The sequence below is a fragment of the Erpetoichthys calabaricus genome, chromosome 7 (assembly GCF_900747795.2).
Source record: "Erpetoichthys calabaricus chromosome 7, fErpCal1.3, whole genome shotgun sequence".
Classification (NCBI taxonomy): domain Eukaryota; kingdom Metazoa; phylum Chordata; class Cladistia; order Polypteriformes; family Polypteridae; genus Erpetoichthys; species Erpetoichthys calabaricus.
Genome location: NC_041400.2, coordinates 38,886,007 through 38,902,966, shown reverse-complemented (window position 1 = coordinate 38,902,966; position 16,960 = coordinate 38,886,007). Strand labels below are relative to the sequence as shown.

Genomic DNA, 16,960 nt, shown 5'->3' with positions numbered 1-16,960 from the left:
GCATATCACGCGACAGAGCAGCCGCAAGTAAGCCCAGCAAGTAAGGGAGCAATGTGAAGGTAGACTATCAATGCTTTTTACGAGGGGTTTTTTGAGGAGTGTTCATGTCTTCTAGGGGTGCATTCAGCCCCCCTGCTCACAAGGGGCTGGCAGTGGTCATGAGATGGCTGCTCAATGAATATATGGCACTGACTAATCAGCTCGCAAATGGCACTGGGAAACGACTATAGCCGGTTGTGGCGGTTTAAGGGTTCAGAGGACCAAAACAGAAAAAACAAGAACACTCAGCTGGAGATGCATCACAGTCAATCAGCAGCAAGGAGAAATGAATAACGTTGTAGCGGTCCGGTGCCGCTAAGATTCACACCGTCGAGAAGACGGCGATTTATTTTTATGGTGGAGATTCCAGGGACGCCCTGTGTTGGCTGGGATTGGCTCCAGCAGACCCCCATGACCCTGTGTTCGGATTCAGCGGGTTGGAAAATGGATGGATGGAGATTCCAGGGATGCACCCAGCCTTGGCCCGACCCGCACGCACTCACAAACAGAGACAAAAACAAAGCAAACCGGTAATCAAACAGCAAACAAAGAATGTAATGAAAACAAATGAAAACGATACCACCCCTGTTCCCCTTACGGCAATTACACATTAAATACAACAAAGCATAAAGAAAACACACACAGTATATCATGAAAAACGGCAATGGATGAAATGTAATGATGAAAATAGATAGTCCAGAGATCCGCACGTCGAATGGGAATGTAAAGATAGTTCCTGAAATGGTGAAGGTGGGTGGACGGGTTCAGGAGCGCTCCTTTCTTTGCAGGATGGCCATGAATCCACTTACAGTCCTCATGTACACAGGCAAGCGGCAGACAATTCAGACGCCAATCACGAAACGATCCAGGACAAAACGAATAAGTACAGGTAACCCAACAGAAGGCAGACAGCCAGGAACTTGAAACACAAATTACAAAATCTTTTTTTTTTGCTTTTGGTAACCAGCTCCCTTTTTAAAAGCCGCACTGACATCCTTTGACCCCAACAGCCCCAGCACCCTCAGCAGAAGACCAATCGGAGCCACTGCAGGGACTGCTGGGAGTTGCTGTTTCAAATTCTATTGGCTACTTTCACCATCCCAAGCTGCGTTTTCCTCTAGAGTTGCTTCCTGTTCTCTCTACAGTACAATATTGCCACGAAAAAAGCCATAAAAATTGTAGAGGATATTTGCGGTTTCCGCTAACAATTATTAGATAGGTTCTATGGAAAAATCCACGAATGGCTGAGGCCGCGAACTCTGAACCGCGACTTCACCAAGGCTAGGTATCTGCACTGGCAATCGGAAGGTTGCCGGTTCAAATCCCATAAATGCCAAAAGGGACTCTGCTCTGTTGGGCCCTTGAACAAGGCCCTTAACCTGCAACTGCTGAGCGCTTTGAGTAGTGAGAAAAGCGCTATATAAACGCAAAGAATTATTATTATTATTATTACTACTACTGTACTTGGTTAGCCGAGCGGAATGTGTAAGATGGGGGAGAAGAAATTTCTCATCACTTAATCAAGTCTGCAACTAAATTTGTGGGAGTGCTTTCTTATTTTAATGACATAAAAAGGCCAGGCCATCCTATCTTCAGCAACATTTTAAATTCTGCAACGATCAAAGGCTTTAAGAGATTGAACACTTCCAGAATAACCCTGGGTCATCTTTCAATAGTTCATGCCTGTCACAGAGGGTCCTAAGAGAATATTAAGCACTGTGGAATAGCATCCATGGCTGCGAAATCAGAGGCCTGATTTTAAATAAATAATTGAAAAGCTGTCTTGATCTTTGTGGGTGTGCGTACTTGCGCAGCAGTGGGAGGTTGGTGAGGTAATTGAAGCAAGATGCACCTGCATGTGAGGGTGCTGTCTGTTTCAGTTGCTTCACTGGCCTTCTGCGTTGTGCGATTGAGGTGCTGCGCCAACTGAGTTATATAAGAGAAAAAACTGCCATGGGAAAACAGAACAAGACAGAAAAGAAAAACGAGAGAGAAAATAACAAGAACAATCAGAACCATGAGAACAGCACTGGTAGAGATGTGTGTGTGTCCGGGGGGGGGGGGGGGGGGGGGGGTGTCAAGGCAGGACGAGCCAGCCAGCAAGTGGATGTGAGCCCTGTGAAGGATTGGTGCCGTAGGGGCGGCTGACCCGTGAAAGATCGGTGCTGTAGGGGTGGATAGTCCCCACTGAATATTGGCAAGTAGTGGATGCAATGAAGTGGGAGTCCTACCTTAGGGATCTCAGGTATGCCAGAAGCACGAGAAGGGAAGATGGGAGGACAACTGCCCCTTAGTGGTCTGGCCAATGCCACTTGAGGCAGCTAAGGCTGCGGTTGGAAGGTGATTATTGCAGCTGCTAGTGTCTCTGCCAGCTGAGCGAGTAATGGGTGAGCTGGGGAGATGAAGAGGGAGTTGGGCTGGACTCGTCTGACAAAGCATGAAGGACCCAATCACTGTTGGTTTACTCTTTTTAAATTCTAGATTTTACTCTCAAGGATTGTCACCTGTTTTGTTTAAGTATTTATTTATTGAAGATCTGCACCTTTAAACACTGTTGTTTTGTATTGTTTTTAATAAAAGCACTTTAGTACTTTTTCACCTAACCCTTGCTATGTATGTGTGTTTGTTCTCATCCACTGGCTCATCCCTTGAGTACGTTATAGATGGTGGCTGGTTCAAGAGGCTCCAGAATGCTACAGGCAGTGTAGGGCTGACCCGTACAGTCACATCCACATGCCCAAACCACTGCAACTGAGCCCTTTAAAATGTGGAAAAGCAGTGGTTATACTCCATCCTAATCCTATAACAATGAGTAAACACCACTGCCAAATCACGAATCATCTTGACAACCTGTTTTGGACAATAAGAATAACATGGAGTCCTTAGAGAAAATCTTTAAAATTATAAATAAAATAATAGAATGAATCTTCTAATTTATGTGTAGTTTTCCTTTGTTACTATAAGTTAGTTAGAGTGTACTTGGTGGGAAATATTATATATATATATGTTATATATATACACACACACACACACAGTATATATATATATATATATATATATATATATATATATATATATATGTTAATTTCTACAACAACTATGTATGCTTTAAAAATCAAGCAAAGGACATTAACATTTGCTTTATCTGGTATGCATTTTTAATTTTCTTTACTGTTCAGGGTAAGATATGTTTTCAAAGAGATCCAAGGCAGTAAAGCCTAGTGTCATTACACCAGAAATCAAGTCAACAATTTTACACAATATACAACTTTACTCAAGGCCACTCACATAAAGGATTAAATATACAGTAATAAATTTGAGTCACTGGCAAGATTGGCATTTAATCCTAACAAAGGGAATTGCACTTACTATGAATATACTGTATCAACAAAAGCACAGTAAGATGAGGCCTAATCAGGTAGCTTTGCATCAGTGTAGTGGTCAAAACATTTCGAGCCTGAGAATAAAAAGGTCACTTTTTACGGTGCTGATTTTGAAAAATCATTAGCCAAACATTAGTTTCTGTGCAATAAAATACGTGAATTATAAGTCTGTAGCATTTATGAGTTATAGTGTACGCTTGTCATTTCAGAAACTTGAATTTCTTCTGAGATGCAAGATTCAATCTGTGTTAATACTGAAGCTGTCTGTATTGGTTGTTACAGTTTCTTCATTATAATTAGATCCTTTTAGAATATGGTATTTCAGCAGGAGTGATTATAAGTACAAACTCACAAGACCAGATATGAGAGGTACTAAAATCTTTACAACTGGATTCATGAAGAAGAATGTATAATGATGAGTCTCGTCTACAATGAATTCTACAAGATGTAATAATAAACTGGACAAAATGCACCTCAAAGTTGACTACATGTGACCAAAGATATTTCTATTCCTAACCAAAATGAATGAGAAGAAGCATTAAACCAGTGTCTAATGGGGCATAAGATGAATGCCTAATGATAAAGCTTAATGTCAGGAAAAGCCAAGCCAGCCTGTCTTAAAAAATACAATATAATCTAGCTGTGCTTTAGTGGGTATTCCTTACCATTTTAAATTAATTTGGAAAGAAAATATTTGGCCAAGGGCCAATAATTGGGGAATGAGGGGAGGGGGAAAACACTGAACTAATAAAATAAATTGTGGAACAATGCCTAGTATTCAAGCCGAGAGTGACAATTTATTTTTAAAACCTGCCAACACCTTCCAATAAATAGATATTGCAATGCATGAAAACAAAATACAAAATGTAAATGCAAAGGTACATCAAACAAAATACTACTGGAATATTAATTGAGAGGTTAGACAAATCAGGAGTTAGTCAATACTGGCTTGGTCAAATTGAACTTACAACTGAAAAAGGTCTTGTTGACTTTCAAACAGATTCAAAAAGTGTGGCAGTTTAGGTTCAGCCATACTAAAGGACAAACAATACACCTTTTAAGATTCAGTCTCACCTAGTCAACATATATTTTGACCAGTTTACTTCATAAGTCACTGTCAATAAATACCATAGGCTCCAGAATTTAATTACAGAATGAATTCTCAGAAGAATGACAGCCAAAACGTTAACACTGTGCTGCAAATTATGAAAAGGAATTGTAAAGTAATGTGAAACAGAAAACACTATAGGCATTAGTTAAACCCACTTTTCATAAACAAACATGAGCACAGTCTGTACACAGTGGGTACCCAGAATGTTAACTCATAAAATAGTGCATCCCTGTATTCAGTGTTCTAAGAAGAGCCTCGAGATGGTTAATTTGGACCTTGAGTTCAGCCACCTTTTTATTTGCATGCTTTGGTTAGAATAAAAGATTTGAACAAAATGTGTGCCTCTATGCCAATCATATGATATAAGATTATTATTCCTTGTTAATACTTCTACATGCACATTTACATTTAAAATCTTGCTTTTGCAGTCCCACACCAACATACACATCTTGTAGTCCTAATAACACATTAAAAATATGTAGTGTGTTAAATAAGACCTTAGTTAGAACTGCTTACAGATTTGATTATTTGCCCTTCTATAAACAACTGAACAGCTACTCTGGAAAAAATACAAGTGTACAAATAACTCTTGTGTGGACTGCCATATCTGTAGAAGTACCAAACACACTTTATGAAACATGCTTATAAAAAGACTTCTGACAAAGGAGTTGCAGGGGCCAGCTAGCCCAAGTGTGCTGCAGTTGGAAGAGCACATAATGGCAGGGTAGCACAAATATTATGAATAATTTCATGATTTCAGGATTAACAGTACAACAAAACAAAAAAGCTGTGAAAAGAACATAACCTTTGCTTACTCTACAAACAAATTAGAAAATGGCCATGAGAAAACTATTGGAATACCTTTGAAATTATAAGAAATATTTGCTTTGTAGTAATTCTTCAAGCAGCCTAATGTCTTAATAATTATGACAGGTGTCTCCAATCTTGTTATCGTACATTCAGACAGTTTAAATAGAAAAAACAGCTCACTCAATTCTAACGTTTAACATTAGAAAAATGAAAAGTAGAGGAGTGTCTGAGAAGGCAAGACAGGTGGTAACAGACAAGCAAGGTCAACATACAGGCCACAAGACTGTCTCCAAAAAGCTTCATATTCCTGTGAATCCTATGGTCAAAAATTTGCAATTTCATCAGTAAGTTTAGGGTCAATTGAACTATAGCAAAAATCTCTGGATGTGGCTGCATTTGGATAATTGACCCAAGTTTGAGGAGAAAGAATAATTGAATGGTGAAGAAATAATCAAGGAAAACTTTATTAAAAAAAAGGGCTCTATGGCAGGAAACCTAAAAAGACCCCACTTAAGAGAGATAGATACAAAGACAAACTCTGAAATTTGCCACAATATATGTTGACAAGCGATAGTCCTTCTGCAAGGACCATCTTTTGAAAAGGTGAAACAAAAAAAAAAAAAAAGAAGTTTTGATAAAATAACACCAAATGTGTGCTTACAGTATTAAAAAAAACTGTAAAAGAATAGGACACCATCCCTCCTATGGAGCATCAAGGAGGCTCAGTGATGTTTTGATGTTGCTTTGCTGGCTCTTTGAATCTGTGCCAGGCATAACAGAGAAAAAGTACCACCCAGTGTCAGAAAGCAACAACCCAAAACATACTTCTAAAAGTAGCCAACAATGAAAGAGAAGAAAACATTGGACTGTTGTGAAGTTGCCTCTTATTAGTCCTGAAAGTCGTATTTGAGAGAAGGGAGCCATCAAACCTGAGAGAACTTAATAAGAATAGGCCAAACGACTAGTAACAATGTGAAAAATATCACACAGAGCTACAGAAAGTGTTTGATGGATGTGGTATGAAATACAGTATTAGGTTAGGGTACTAACATTTAGCCCATTTTTTGAATTATTCAAAATAATGTTTGGGGTCATAAATCATAAGCAAAGCTTCTGTTCTATTAAATGTGATATAAAAAATTAATGTGAAATGTGAAGAAGAATTGTGAATATAAAATACTTTTTTCAGTTCAAGTGTAAAGGTACCAGCTTTTCCAATCACGTCTATAAGTTGAATATTACATTCATGGGAAGTTTATTATGATTAATGACAACATTGCTCTTTGATGGTGGGAATTGTGTTTTTCACTCATTGACCGTTTCCAATGCAAATATATTAAAAACAAATGGACTGTCAGAGATCAAACCTCTGTTTTTTTTTCTTTTCTTAACCAATCCTATGTAGACCAAGTAATGACATTTCCAGCGCATACTCAAGTAAATAAAAAGAAAAAAATGCCCCATATGTTTTAATTAATTACAAATGGAAAAGCACACTTCAAAATGAATATTTGAAAAGATGTTAAAGGAAAACTAAGTATACTGGGCTAACTAAATATTCTCATCTTTCTGAATGTTGATATCAAAGTGTGTTTTTCATTTTGTAGGATTGTGTTGTCCTCTTACTCTCTCACAAACTGGTGCAGTTTTATATGTTAGCACTTCATGTGCATCCGGCATCCAACCAAAACACTGACCAATTCCAATCCTACAATTGCTATTTGTGTGACCTTTCAATTAATGTATTATAATTCTATTTATTTATTTTAATATGGATGGAAGGAAATTAGAACATGCGAAAAAATTGTGAAGAGAACAGGACATTCAGCCGCACAAGCTGATCCATATTATTTACTTAGATTGTCCAAAATAACATTTTATTGTGACAACTGAAACCTACGGTTTATGTTTTTGACTAGTAGTATACATCAGAGGTCTCTGCTGTCAATATGTACTATATATATTTACAAATGCTTATTTGTTTATACTGTATACTTTTTGTGTGTGTGTATATATACACGAGGGTAAATCAAAAAGTAAGGGCAATTAGAAAATAATGTGGCAAACACAACAGATAGAAGCTGAGGCAATACAACAAATTTGCAATGGCTTAGGGGTAGTTCAAACACGCATAGCTGTTACATAGGCATCAAATTGTTTGCCGTTTACACACAGCTGTGACATGTAGAACAAATGACCGCTCATAAACAACTACACATCATTCGAATGCTGTAAACCTCAGCTCTCTAATGTGGCAGTGATTGATCACTGTACTTGATAAAAACAGACTGTCTGATAAAAAGTCTGCTGTGACATGTAGCTCGTCACTGGATATAAGTGTGCAAATCACATATTTTAATAAAGAAAGAGACAGCAGACAACAAGGAAACTTATGATTTATTTGAAAGAAGACACATTTTGGTATGTAAAAATACAATTATTGTTTTTGATTGATTTGTGGGTTAATACATAAACAGCCTAGTCGTACATAAACAACCTAGAAATATGGTAATGTACTGCCAGCGGGACACCTTCTGCATAAATTGTGACACAGGGCAGGAAATTGGTTTGAATTAAAATATTTTGGTACTGTTTGGTTTTATTTCTGGCTAAAAGTATAGGACCTAATTCAAAAAGCAGTTTAAATTGTTTAATGGGATCATCATGCAATTGTAAAGGCCTGCTCAATCACTAATGGTTCAAGAAAAATTTAATTCAAAGATTAATTTTGATTATCAAAAAAACAGTGAAATTCATACCACTGACACAAAGCTAATGTGTTTTAGTTTCTGCCTGGGAACATTTTCATGTGTTAATTACACATGACCTGTAATGTGGTGCTTAAATAAAGTGCTGTATTTAAAAAGGAAAAATCGCTAAGACAGTCCATGGCTTGCTCTAATTTTCTTAAATGAAGGTTATGACTAACAATTGTTGCAAAAGTCTTGTGGGCTATTTCTTTAGTTGGGGCACCAGAAGGAAAAGTAAATTCTGTAGCATGTGCCACTGCCAATTATTATATTTTAACGTGAAAGTCTCCAGTGACATGGGAGTATAATATCAAAGACATGTAAGCAAAACATGGCCCAATTCACAATGAGCTGGTAATTTTCACTTGACATTAACATGGTGGTAACATTCACCATGTTCTATTATGTTTGTTAATTTGGCTCAGTTAAAAGCAAAATGCACACATCTGAAATATATTAATGAACAATACAGATTTCTGCTTGACTGCTACTAATAAATGATATTATAACAATAAATATTTACTTTGGTTTTGCAAGATAAAAGAACATTTGCAAATCAGAAATAGGCTTCTTTACCAGACTCATTTAGAATTAATTTATAAGAAAAAATCAAAATACATACTTCCATGGCTTGGGCTAATCTCTCCTCTAGTGCCATGTAAGTTAGCAGTTGAGGATCCATGTGAGAAATAGCTTGTGCCACTCCAAATCCTTCCCCAAAGTCATCCAGAGCTCTGTAAAATATAGAATATAGTAGCATATGGACATCCTCACAGATTAACATATTTTAAGTACAGTACATTAAATATTGCAATTAAGAAAATATTGAATGCTTCTAGCTCAGGAACTTTATTATTTTTAAATAGTGTATTATATCTGTAATGTTTAAGAACTCACCCTACTTTACAACTAACCTTTTTAATAACAAAAAGTCATCTCACAAAAGAGAAACAATATTTAGATGATGTCTTGTGTTATTGAGAGCAGTTCACTTGCTTATTACACATATACATAAGAAAACGATTTTGGGGGAATAAAAACAATCCTCTTTAATAAATTAATGCATAAGATACCATAAAAATAATTTAACTCTTTATGAAATAGCACAACACAGGTCAACAAAAACACTGTATGAAATTATAAATGAGGATTCACCAATTAATTGATCTTAATCACCTAATTTTTCACAGCACTTATTCAGTTTATCATACAAATTTGCAAATTTGAATATTTTACTTTAAAAATTGACATATTTCAGTGCTGTAAAGGAGTGTTGTAATCTTGTCAAAAACAAGCTAAAACTGCATCATCTAGAGACAAAAGAAACACCTTTCATTTTATAACTTTTAATTTCTCTCATTGCTCTCTATAAAATGTTTAAGCAACTGCTGTGGCTAGGTATCCAAAGTACTGCATTAACCAAAAACATGTAGAAGTGTAACATTAATTCTTTTTGGGGAAAAAAAGTGTTAAAAACAAATGACAGTACTTATTTTATACTTGGGTGCATGGTTTATTTATAATGTACATTCTTTATGTATTCTTTCAGTACATTGGTTTCTTAGAGCCTGCACAGCAGGATTATATTGCTTAAATAAATTGAGTCAACCTTCATTACATTTCCTGTGAAACAAAACATCAATCTCTAGGTTGTAGCCAGGAATGCAAAAAAAGTGGTAGTCACAGTTCCACATACTGTTTAATACTATAGTAAAAAGGTATTTATAAGATATGCATGCTCTAAAAAGCAAGCATCGTTACTTCTCTCTTCCCACATCCCAACATACTATGTTTAGCTATAAGAGGATGGTGTTAAGAAGTGCTTTAAGAAGACAAATGCATTATTTTCCAACATCTGCAAGTAAAACTTTATGTGAGCAGAAACTAAAACTTAACACATTCTGGTATAACCAGTTTAATACAGTATAACAGTGGTAGGTATGCTGTGCTGTTGTGAGCACTATAATCCCTTTGGAGTTTAAAGGTCAAAATTTTAGAGGACGGAGTAAAATAATGGTCACTGAATGCACAGACAGACAGTTTCTACTTAATGACGGATTTACATAGTATCTGTGATTAGCAAATTAAAGCAATGGGAAACATTTGCAGCACATGTTACTATAATGCAAGGATTTACTTATTTATTTTTAAATACCTTTGTTAAAGAAAGCTGCTCTACTAAGCAACAAGTATAGTCTGATTTACAACATGGACAGGGTTTGCAAGGAGCAAACAATCCCATTGTGACCAATTCAACACAGTTGAAACTAATAAAAAAATATTTTATCACTATTTTAGCAGTCACTATAGACAAAACATGTGGTACTGATGGTGGCAGTCAAAAACCCAAGAGAAATTTAGCCAGTGCCTTTTGGAAACCTCATAATGCACAACACATTTGTACTTAATAAATATTGTAGGCATGCTACATCAATTTAAAAATTACTGCATACAAAACAAACTGTGAAACACATGGAAGCCACAGACTACCAAACGAAAAGCTAAAGATCATAGCCAATTGTCATAAAACAACCAGTCCAAAAATGCTTTCTTCTGATCAGGGTCATGGTAGCTTGATTAAATAAAGAAAAACTACGAATAAAAAAAGCTACTTTCCTGCTGTGGCCACCAAACAGTCAAACTTGTCAGTGCCAAGGTCAGCATACTGACAATACATTTACTACAGAATGGCAAATCTGAACAAAGCTGCCAAGTGCCAAGAAAGACAGAAAACCGTTGCCTCCCACCATCTATTCAATTAAACACTGGAACCAACCACAAATCCAGTATAAACAGTCAAGTTGTAAAAAACATATCTAAACATTGGTCAAAGATCTTAAACCAATGAAATGTCTGGGCTGGACAGCTTGTCTGAATTTATTATGGGACAGCAGGGCATGCAGTCAGCCCACATCTTAAGAATAACACAAGACATGATGTAAATACAACAGATATACTTCTTTTTGAAAACAAAGTGTTATACTAAACTGCTTGTGAAAGTGACCAAACTTTACTGCTTCTTGTTTCAAGCACAACTTTCTATGAAGCGTGTTCAAAAAAGTTATGAGTATGACTTAAGAGAAACAACTTTTTTACCTTTCATCATAATCCCTATAAATACTGTGTCTTATAATGTTTCAAATGCTTTCCTGTTTAGCCTAAATAGAAGTTTTGTCTTGATTATGTAACCACTCTATGTGGCAGTCTTCATCATTCATAAAATCTGTTCCCAGGAGACAGTCCTTCAGATTAGGAAAGAGTGGTAATCACAAGGAGAAAGGTCTGGAAATAGAGTGGGTGTGGCACCTCTTGAAATTCAGTTTTCCAAAGCAACCTTTAATGACCATGCAAGGAAAGTAGGGGCATTATTGTAAAGTATAAGAGGAAAGGACAAGAAAAACACTTACTTGCTGCTTTCCAAGAACAGCAGCACAAACAAAGAAAGCAAACTAGTGTAATATTAACTGGCTTTGTGTCAGTGTAATCAATACAATCAATATGGACTACAATCTTAGCTTCATAAAAAAGTTTTTACATGAGTGGATCTTGAATTTTTTTTGGTGTTGGTGAATCAGTATGTTTTTGCTGTTTCATCTCTTATTTGGACTCCGGGTCACAGTGATGTATCAAATTTCATCCCCAGATATGAAACGTGGCTTAAACTTCTCTGCCCAGACTTTACTTATGTTTAACTGCTCACAGTGAATGAATACAGATAACTTATAACAAATCTCTTTACTGCCTTAATTGTTCATGAAGAATTAATTTTGTGGATCCATGACTAATTCATATACTGTCTGCTATCTCATCTCCCATCACTCTTCAATAATGCAATGACTGAATGCATGGTGGAAAGAGTTTTTTCTGTTATCAATGTCAAAGTTGGGCTAGACCTAGATCTTCAAAAGATAAAGATGTCCCACCAAGATGTGGGACTTCACTGTGGCATGTGAAGACGTCAGATACTGATACATGCTGACTAGATGAGAATGAACCCCCAAAGGCACATTTGTATTTAGTGTTAAGAGGTTCAATGAGAGCATAATAGTTGACTTTGCAGTTTTCCCCACCAATATCGGCTTTGTTCTAAAACAAAAACCTAAATATACACATACATACACACACAATCAATAAACCACAAAATGCTGCAAAATTGTGATTCACATAAATACACATGAACTTAATCTTTATCCATTTAAATATCAGCACCCCTTTCAGATTCAGGCTCATAACATTTTGTTTACCACTCTTATACATTGCATCAGTTATAAAAATATAATATTTGTTCAGTTATTTGATTATTGTAAGATTAGGTTTAATTCATAATGGAATACTGTGGACAACCTGCAAAAACAAAACTTTGGAAGAAAAAATAATGCAGATTAGTGAAATGAATATGGCATACCTCCATTCAGCATCAAAATCTTCACTCATACTAGAATCATCTTCAAAATTGTTGTTTCCATCTAACATAAACAGTCCTGGGTGAACAAACTGGCTCATTCCTCCTACGTCTTCATCACTACTGCTATCAGTTTCCTCACGATAAGTCAGCCATGGGATTTCTCCTTCTTCTAGCAATGCTGGCTCTCTGACAAATAAACACATTAAAAAATGTACATGATATTTACCTACTCAATGAAGTCTCCAATTTAAATAGGCTTAAACTATTTATAAAATTCTACTCTTAGTGTAATTTTTATATGTCTAAGTTTACATTAATAAATAAGGTATTCATTAATCTGCATTATAAAATATCCAAATAAAATTCACAATGGAATAAAGTATTTTAAAATTGATTACGAACCAAATAGCATATAAAGCTAAATGTCTGCTTTACCTATTACAGGTCTTGATATACATTGGTACTTGTATAATGCCCTGTGATCAACATTAGAATACCCAAACTTAGGCAAAGACCATAAGCCTTAACATATTTTTGTCCAAGAACCTTTCACACATTTTGGGGTACAGAAAATGTGGAAAAGTCTCAAATTGCTGAACAAGTGTTGCAATTTTATTTGATAATACCAATCTACAACTGGACAAGAGACATAATAAAGCTGAATAAACCAAACAAATAACCATTTTGTCCCAATTATAAAAGCAAAGGTTCACAAAAATAAATATTCATGCATTTTTAATCAATACCTAGAGTGGCAAAACATTTTTAATTTAAACTTAAATAATGCTCACTCATTAAAGTTAATTACTTTCAACTGTTTACTAATAACAATCACTAACATACTACTATATTTTTCATTTAAAAGGCAAAGAAACAATTTGCATAAATAATGCATGACACCATAGAAATACTGGCATTTACTTAAAAGTAGCATTTCCTTTATTTACATAAAAACCCAAGTAAGTTTATAGTTTATTAGCTAAAAGCAAAACTGTTAAAATTACACTTTAAATGAAACTAAGTAATTGATGTTTTTTTCTTTTTCTTTCAAATTATGTTAAAGAGCTAAAGAGTACCAAACAAACAAAGAAGTAAGTAATGATTAAAAGCCACTATAGAGACTAAATGAGAAAATGTTGCATCAATTGCACTTATTCAAGACTTTTACGCACTGCAGTGCTGATTCATTCTGACATCTGTAGTACTATGTGAAGTTTTGCTAAATGTTTCTTTCGGTCATTAAGTAAAAAACAATGTTGGCAAACAAGGAGTATTTAACATAGGCATTCATTAGGAAAAGAAATTCTATACAACTACTAGTAAATATGGTTTATTATAATAAATATCACAACAAATCAATAATTCCAAACAAAATTCAGCTTTCACTTTACAATAACATTCTGGCACTTCAAAATCAAAGTACACAAAAATATTTGATTCATTAAAACCATATTCTCTGTAAATGAGAAATTTCCTTTCCTTCACTATGTGTTGTCTATTTCACTTATTCTGCCATGTAATTAAGTGTATTTATTTTTAACTCTTTTCCACAATTATGCCTAATTTTCTAATCTGTGTGCTAGCTCCAATATGTGTGGTCCCCTACCATGTTTTCAGGGGCTCAGGACTGTAACCCTGCAAGGGATAATGCTAAACACAGTCCCTTGAGGAGGCTGAAAGGCTCAGCTGCTAGATAATAGAAAGGCAAGGCTAGTGTGAAGGAGGAATAAGATGTGAGAAAAGCCATGCTTATAATTGTACAGTGTGTCAGGGTTTAACATTTTCCTTTTGACTTTGTTTTGTACTTTGAGTCATTGCTGCTGTCCATTTTCCTGGGTATTTACTTTCATCTAAAACAAAGAAACAAAAAAATGTTTTGACTTTGGTCTCCTGTGCTTTTTTGTGAGTTTTATTTAAAAAAATCCAAACATATAGGAACCATTCTGTCATTCATACTGTGAATATGCCACTTGTCAACTGGAAATCTGTAATGCATTTTTGTAATGGAGTTATTGAACCTTTTCCTATTAACAGGACATGCTGTGTTACAGTGTATTACAATGGACCTTTCCTGCATCAAGCTGCATTGAAAATGTTATGCTTTGAAATGCTTCACCCGCAAAGTGCATAATTAATTACCTGATCAATAATTTATATGTAAAAAGGGTAAAATATTTATATTTATCTACTGTATATCTATAATGATGTATATGGCCTTGATATTGAATAAAATCTTAAAAGCACCTCAGCACACCCAAATCAGGTCAAACTACACAAAAGGCTCAACAACCACATTAGGTTCCATCTGAAAACCAATAACAGAGAACTCACTTTTGTTATATGACGTGGCAGTTAAAATTCTTATTCTCTAAACTTTATCTTTTGGTTCTGTGGTGGCCATCACTCTCATATGGTTTAACATAAGGCTGGTGTAGTAGTCTTTTAAAATAATGGCCATATAATGCTCTAATAAAGGAGAGAAAGAGCCGAGAAGTTTGAGAGGAAGAGAGACTTTCCAAATACTATTGTTTTTAGTCAAGATCCAAGAGTAGTCTGACAGACAAAGTCAGACTTAAGAGACTGCATTAACAAAACCCATGCCCAAGAAAAGAGTTGACCGCTGAAAAAGAAAAACCTGACAGCACCATTAACATTAACTTTGACAAAGTACTGAACAGAAGATGCTAAACAGATGTGAAACATTCCAGGATAATATGGCTATTGTTATGTCACATGTATCAAACTATTCAAGTGAGCCACAAGATGACAGTCACCATATCAGAGTAAAATGAGTTTTAAAATGATCAGATACATCACATACTTAAATATTTACAGGATTCAAAGAGTTAAACTGCACTACATTTGGATGATGTAGCAAGCGTTGGGTTAACCTTATTTTCAGTTTTAATATTAACATATTTGAAATCCATTTTCATAATAACTTAACTTTATATATAAAAAAAAAAAAAAAAAAAAAAAAAAAAAAAAAAAAAAAAGATTAAATGGGATGAACTGAGTCATGGGCTTTTCTTATTAGGTGTCACAAATGAGCGTGTTTTTACCTGTAGGTATACATTTCAACTTTTACTTTGGTCAAATAAGAGGGGAATAATCTGCAATACATTAAAAATATATAATTAAATAAATAATAAATCTCAGCATAATTAGGGTTGCTGGTAATTTCCCTTCCATTGGACATGCTTAAACTGTAATATGTACTTACTCAGAATGAGAGTTTATGTCTGGTACATCATCCAAGCTGATGTTATCACTCTGCACATTGTGTTCTGGCTCATCTAAACCTGGAAGAGTCTCCCAGCTTTCATCAATAGATGAATGTTCTTTGTCAGCTATAGAATCTGATGACCATGAGGCAGACCATTCTCCTTCACTTATTTCTGAACTAATTCATAGGGAAAAAAAATGTAAATTGTAATTCTTAAATTCAATTACATCATCAATAACTCCACACAGAACCAGTGGCCAATTAAAAAAAAATGACTGCATACATTGTCGGGTCAATCTCTCAAATAATTAGGTTTTTTTTATTATGTTCATCAGCTGCACTAGAGAAATGCACATTGAGGATACCATAAAAGGGTGATGACTGGGAAAGCCCAAATCATGGTAACCTCAGTAAGCCTGAAAGGTGTGCACTACAGCAGACCAAGAATAACGTTGATATATAAATGTCAGTTATATGAAAAGAATGATAGAAGGACAAATACACTGACAGCACAGAGTAAGGCCTCCATCAGTAACTCTCAATAGACTGCTGTCAGGTCATCTTAAGCAAAAAATATTAGTTGGACTTTAGAACTGATTACCACATAATTTGCACATGCAGACAGATGACAAAGACAACACTGAAAACTAGACATTATTATCAAATGGTAGTTGACATGATTTATATATCTGCATATAACATTACAAGGATCTATCAATTAACTTGTTAATTTTACATTTTACAGGAAAATGCCTGTCCAATTTGTGAGAGATTTATTCTTAATTTAAAAAAAAAAAAGCAAAAAAAAAAGCTTTATGCCAATTTCTGACACCCATTACCAACCTAATGTGCATTTTGCCATATAGCGTACCTGGTCGTTTTGTTTTTAGAGCTAATACATTTTATTATGAGCTATTGTTCAGCTGGAACAAAGGACTGTGGATTCTTAGTTTTGACAGTGTTGTAAAACTTGGTTCTCACAAGTGTGGCAACAATATCGAACTAAACCATGCTGGTTATGCGATTAGCTACTTAAGAAATACCATCAGATGTTGTAAAATGACTGCTAAATGAATGCAACACATCTTTGAGACACAAAAAAAATCACAAGCAAGGAAAACAGTGGTCCTGAACAAAAAAGGAAACACAACATGGCTATTGAAAGAATAGCTGAGTTTTAATTTTGTAACAACATTGAAAAAAACCCACATACACCATTGAGATTTAAATATAAAA

At 35.1% G+C, this 16,960-nt stretch overlaps 1 protein-coding gene across 2 annotated transcripts in view; it reads right to left on the bottom strand.

Annotated features, from left to right (window-relative positions):
- The window catches only part of pja2 (praja ring finger ubiquitin ligase 2), an 89,377-nt gene that overhangs the window by 13,514 nt on the left and 58,903 nt on the right, over positions 1-16,960 (bottom strand). For both annotated transcript variants that reach the window (XM_028804822.2, XM_028804823.2), the window contains exons 4-6: positions 15,722-15,901; positions 12,499-12,684; positions 8,716-8,827 (exon numbers count right to left, since the gene is read on the bottom strand). In XM_028804822.2, coding sequence (XP_028660655.2) covers positions 8,716-8,827; positions 12,499-12,684; positions 15,722-15,901 — 478 coding nt within the window. The remainder of the gene's footprint in view (positions 1-8,715; positions 8,828-12,498; positions 12,685-15,721; positions 15,902-16,960) is intronic.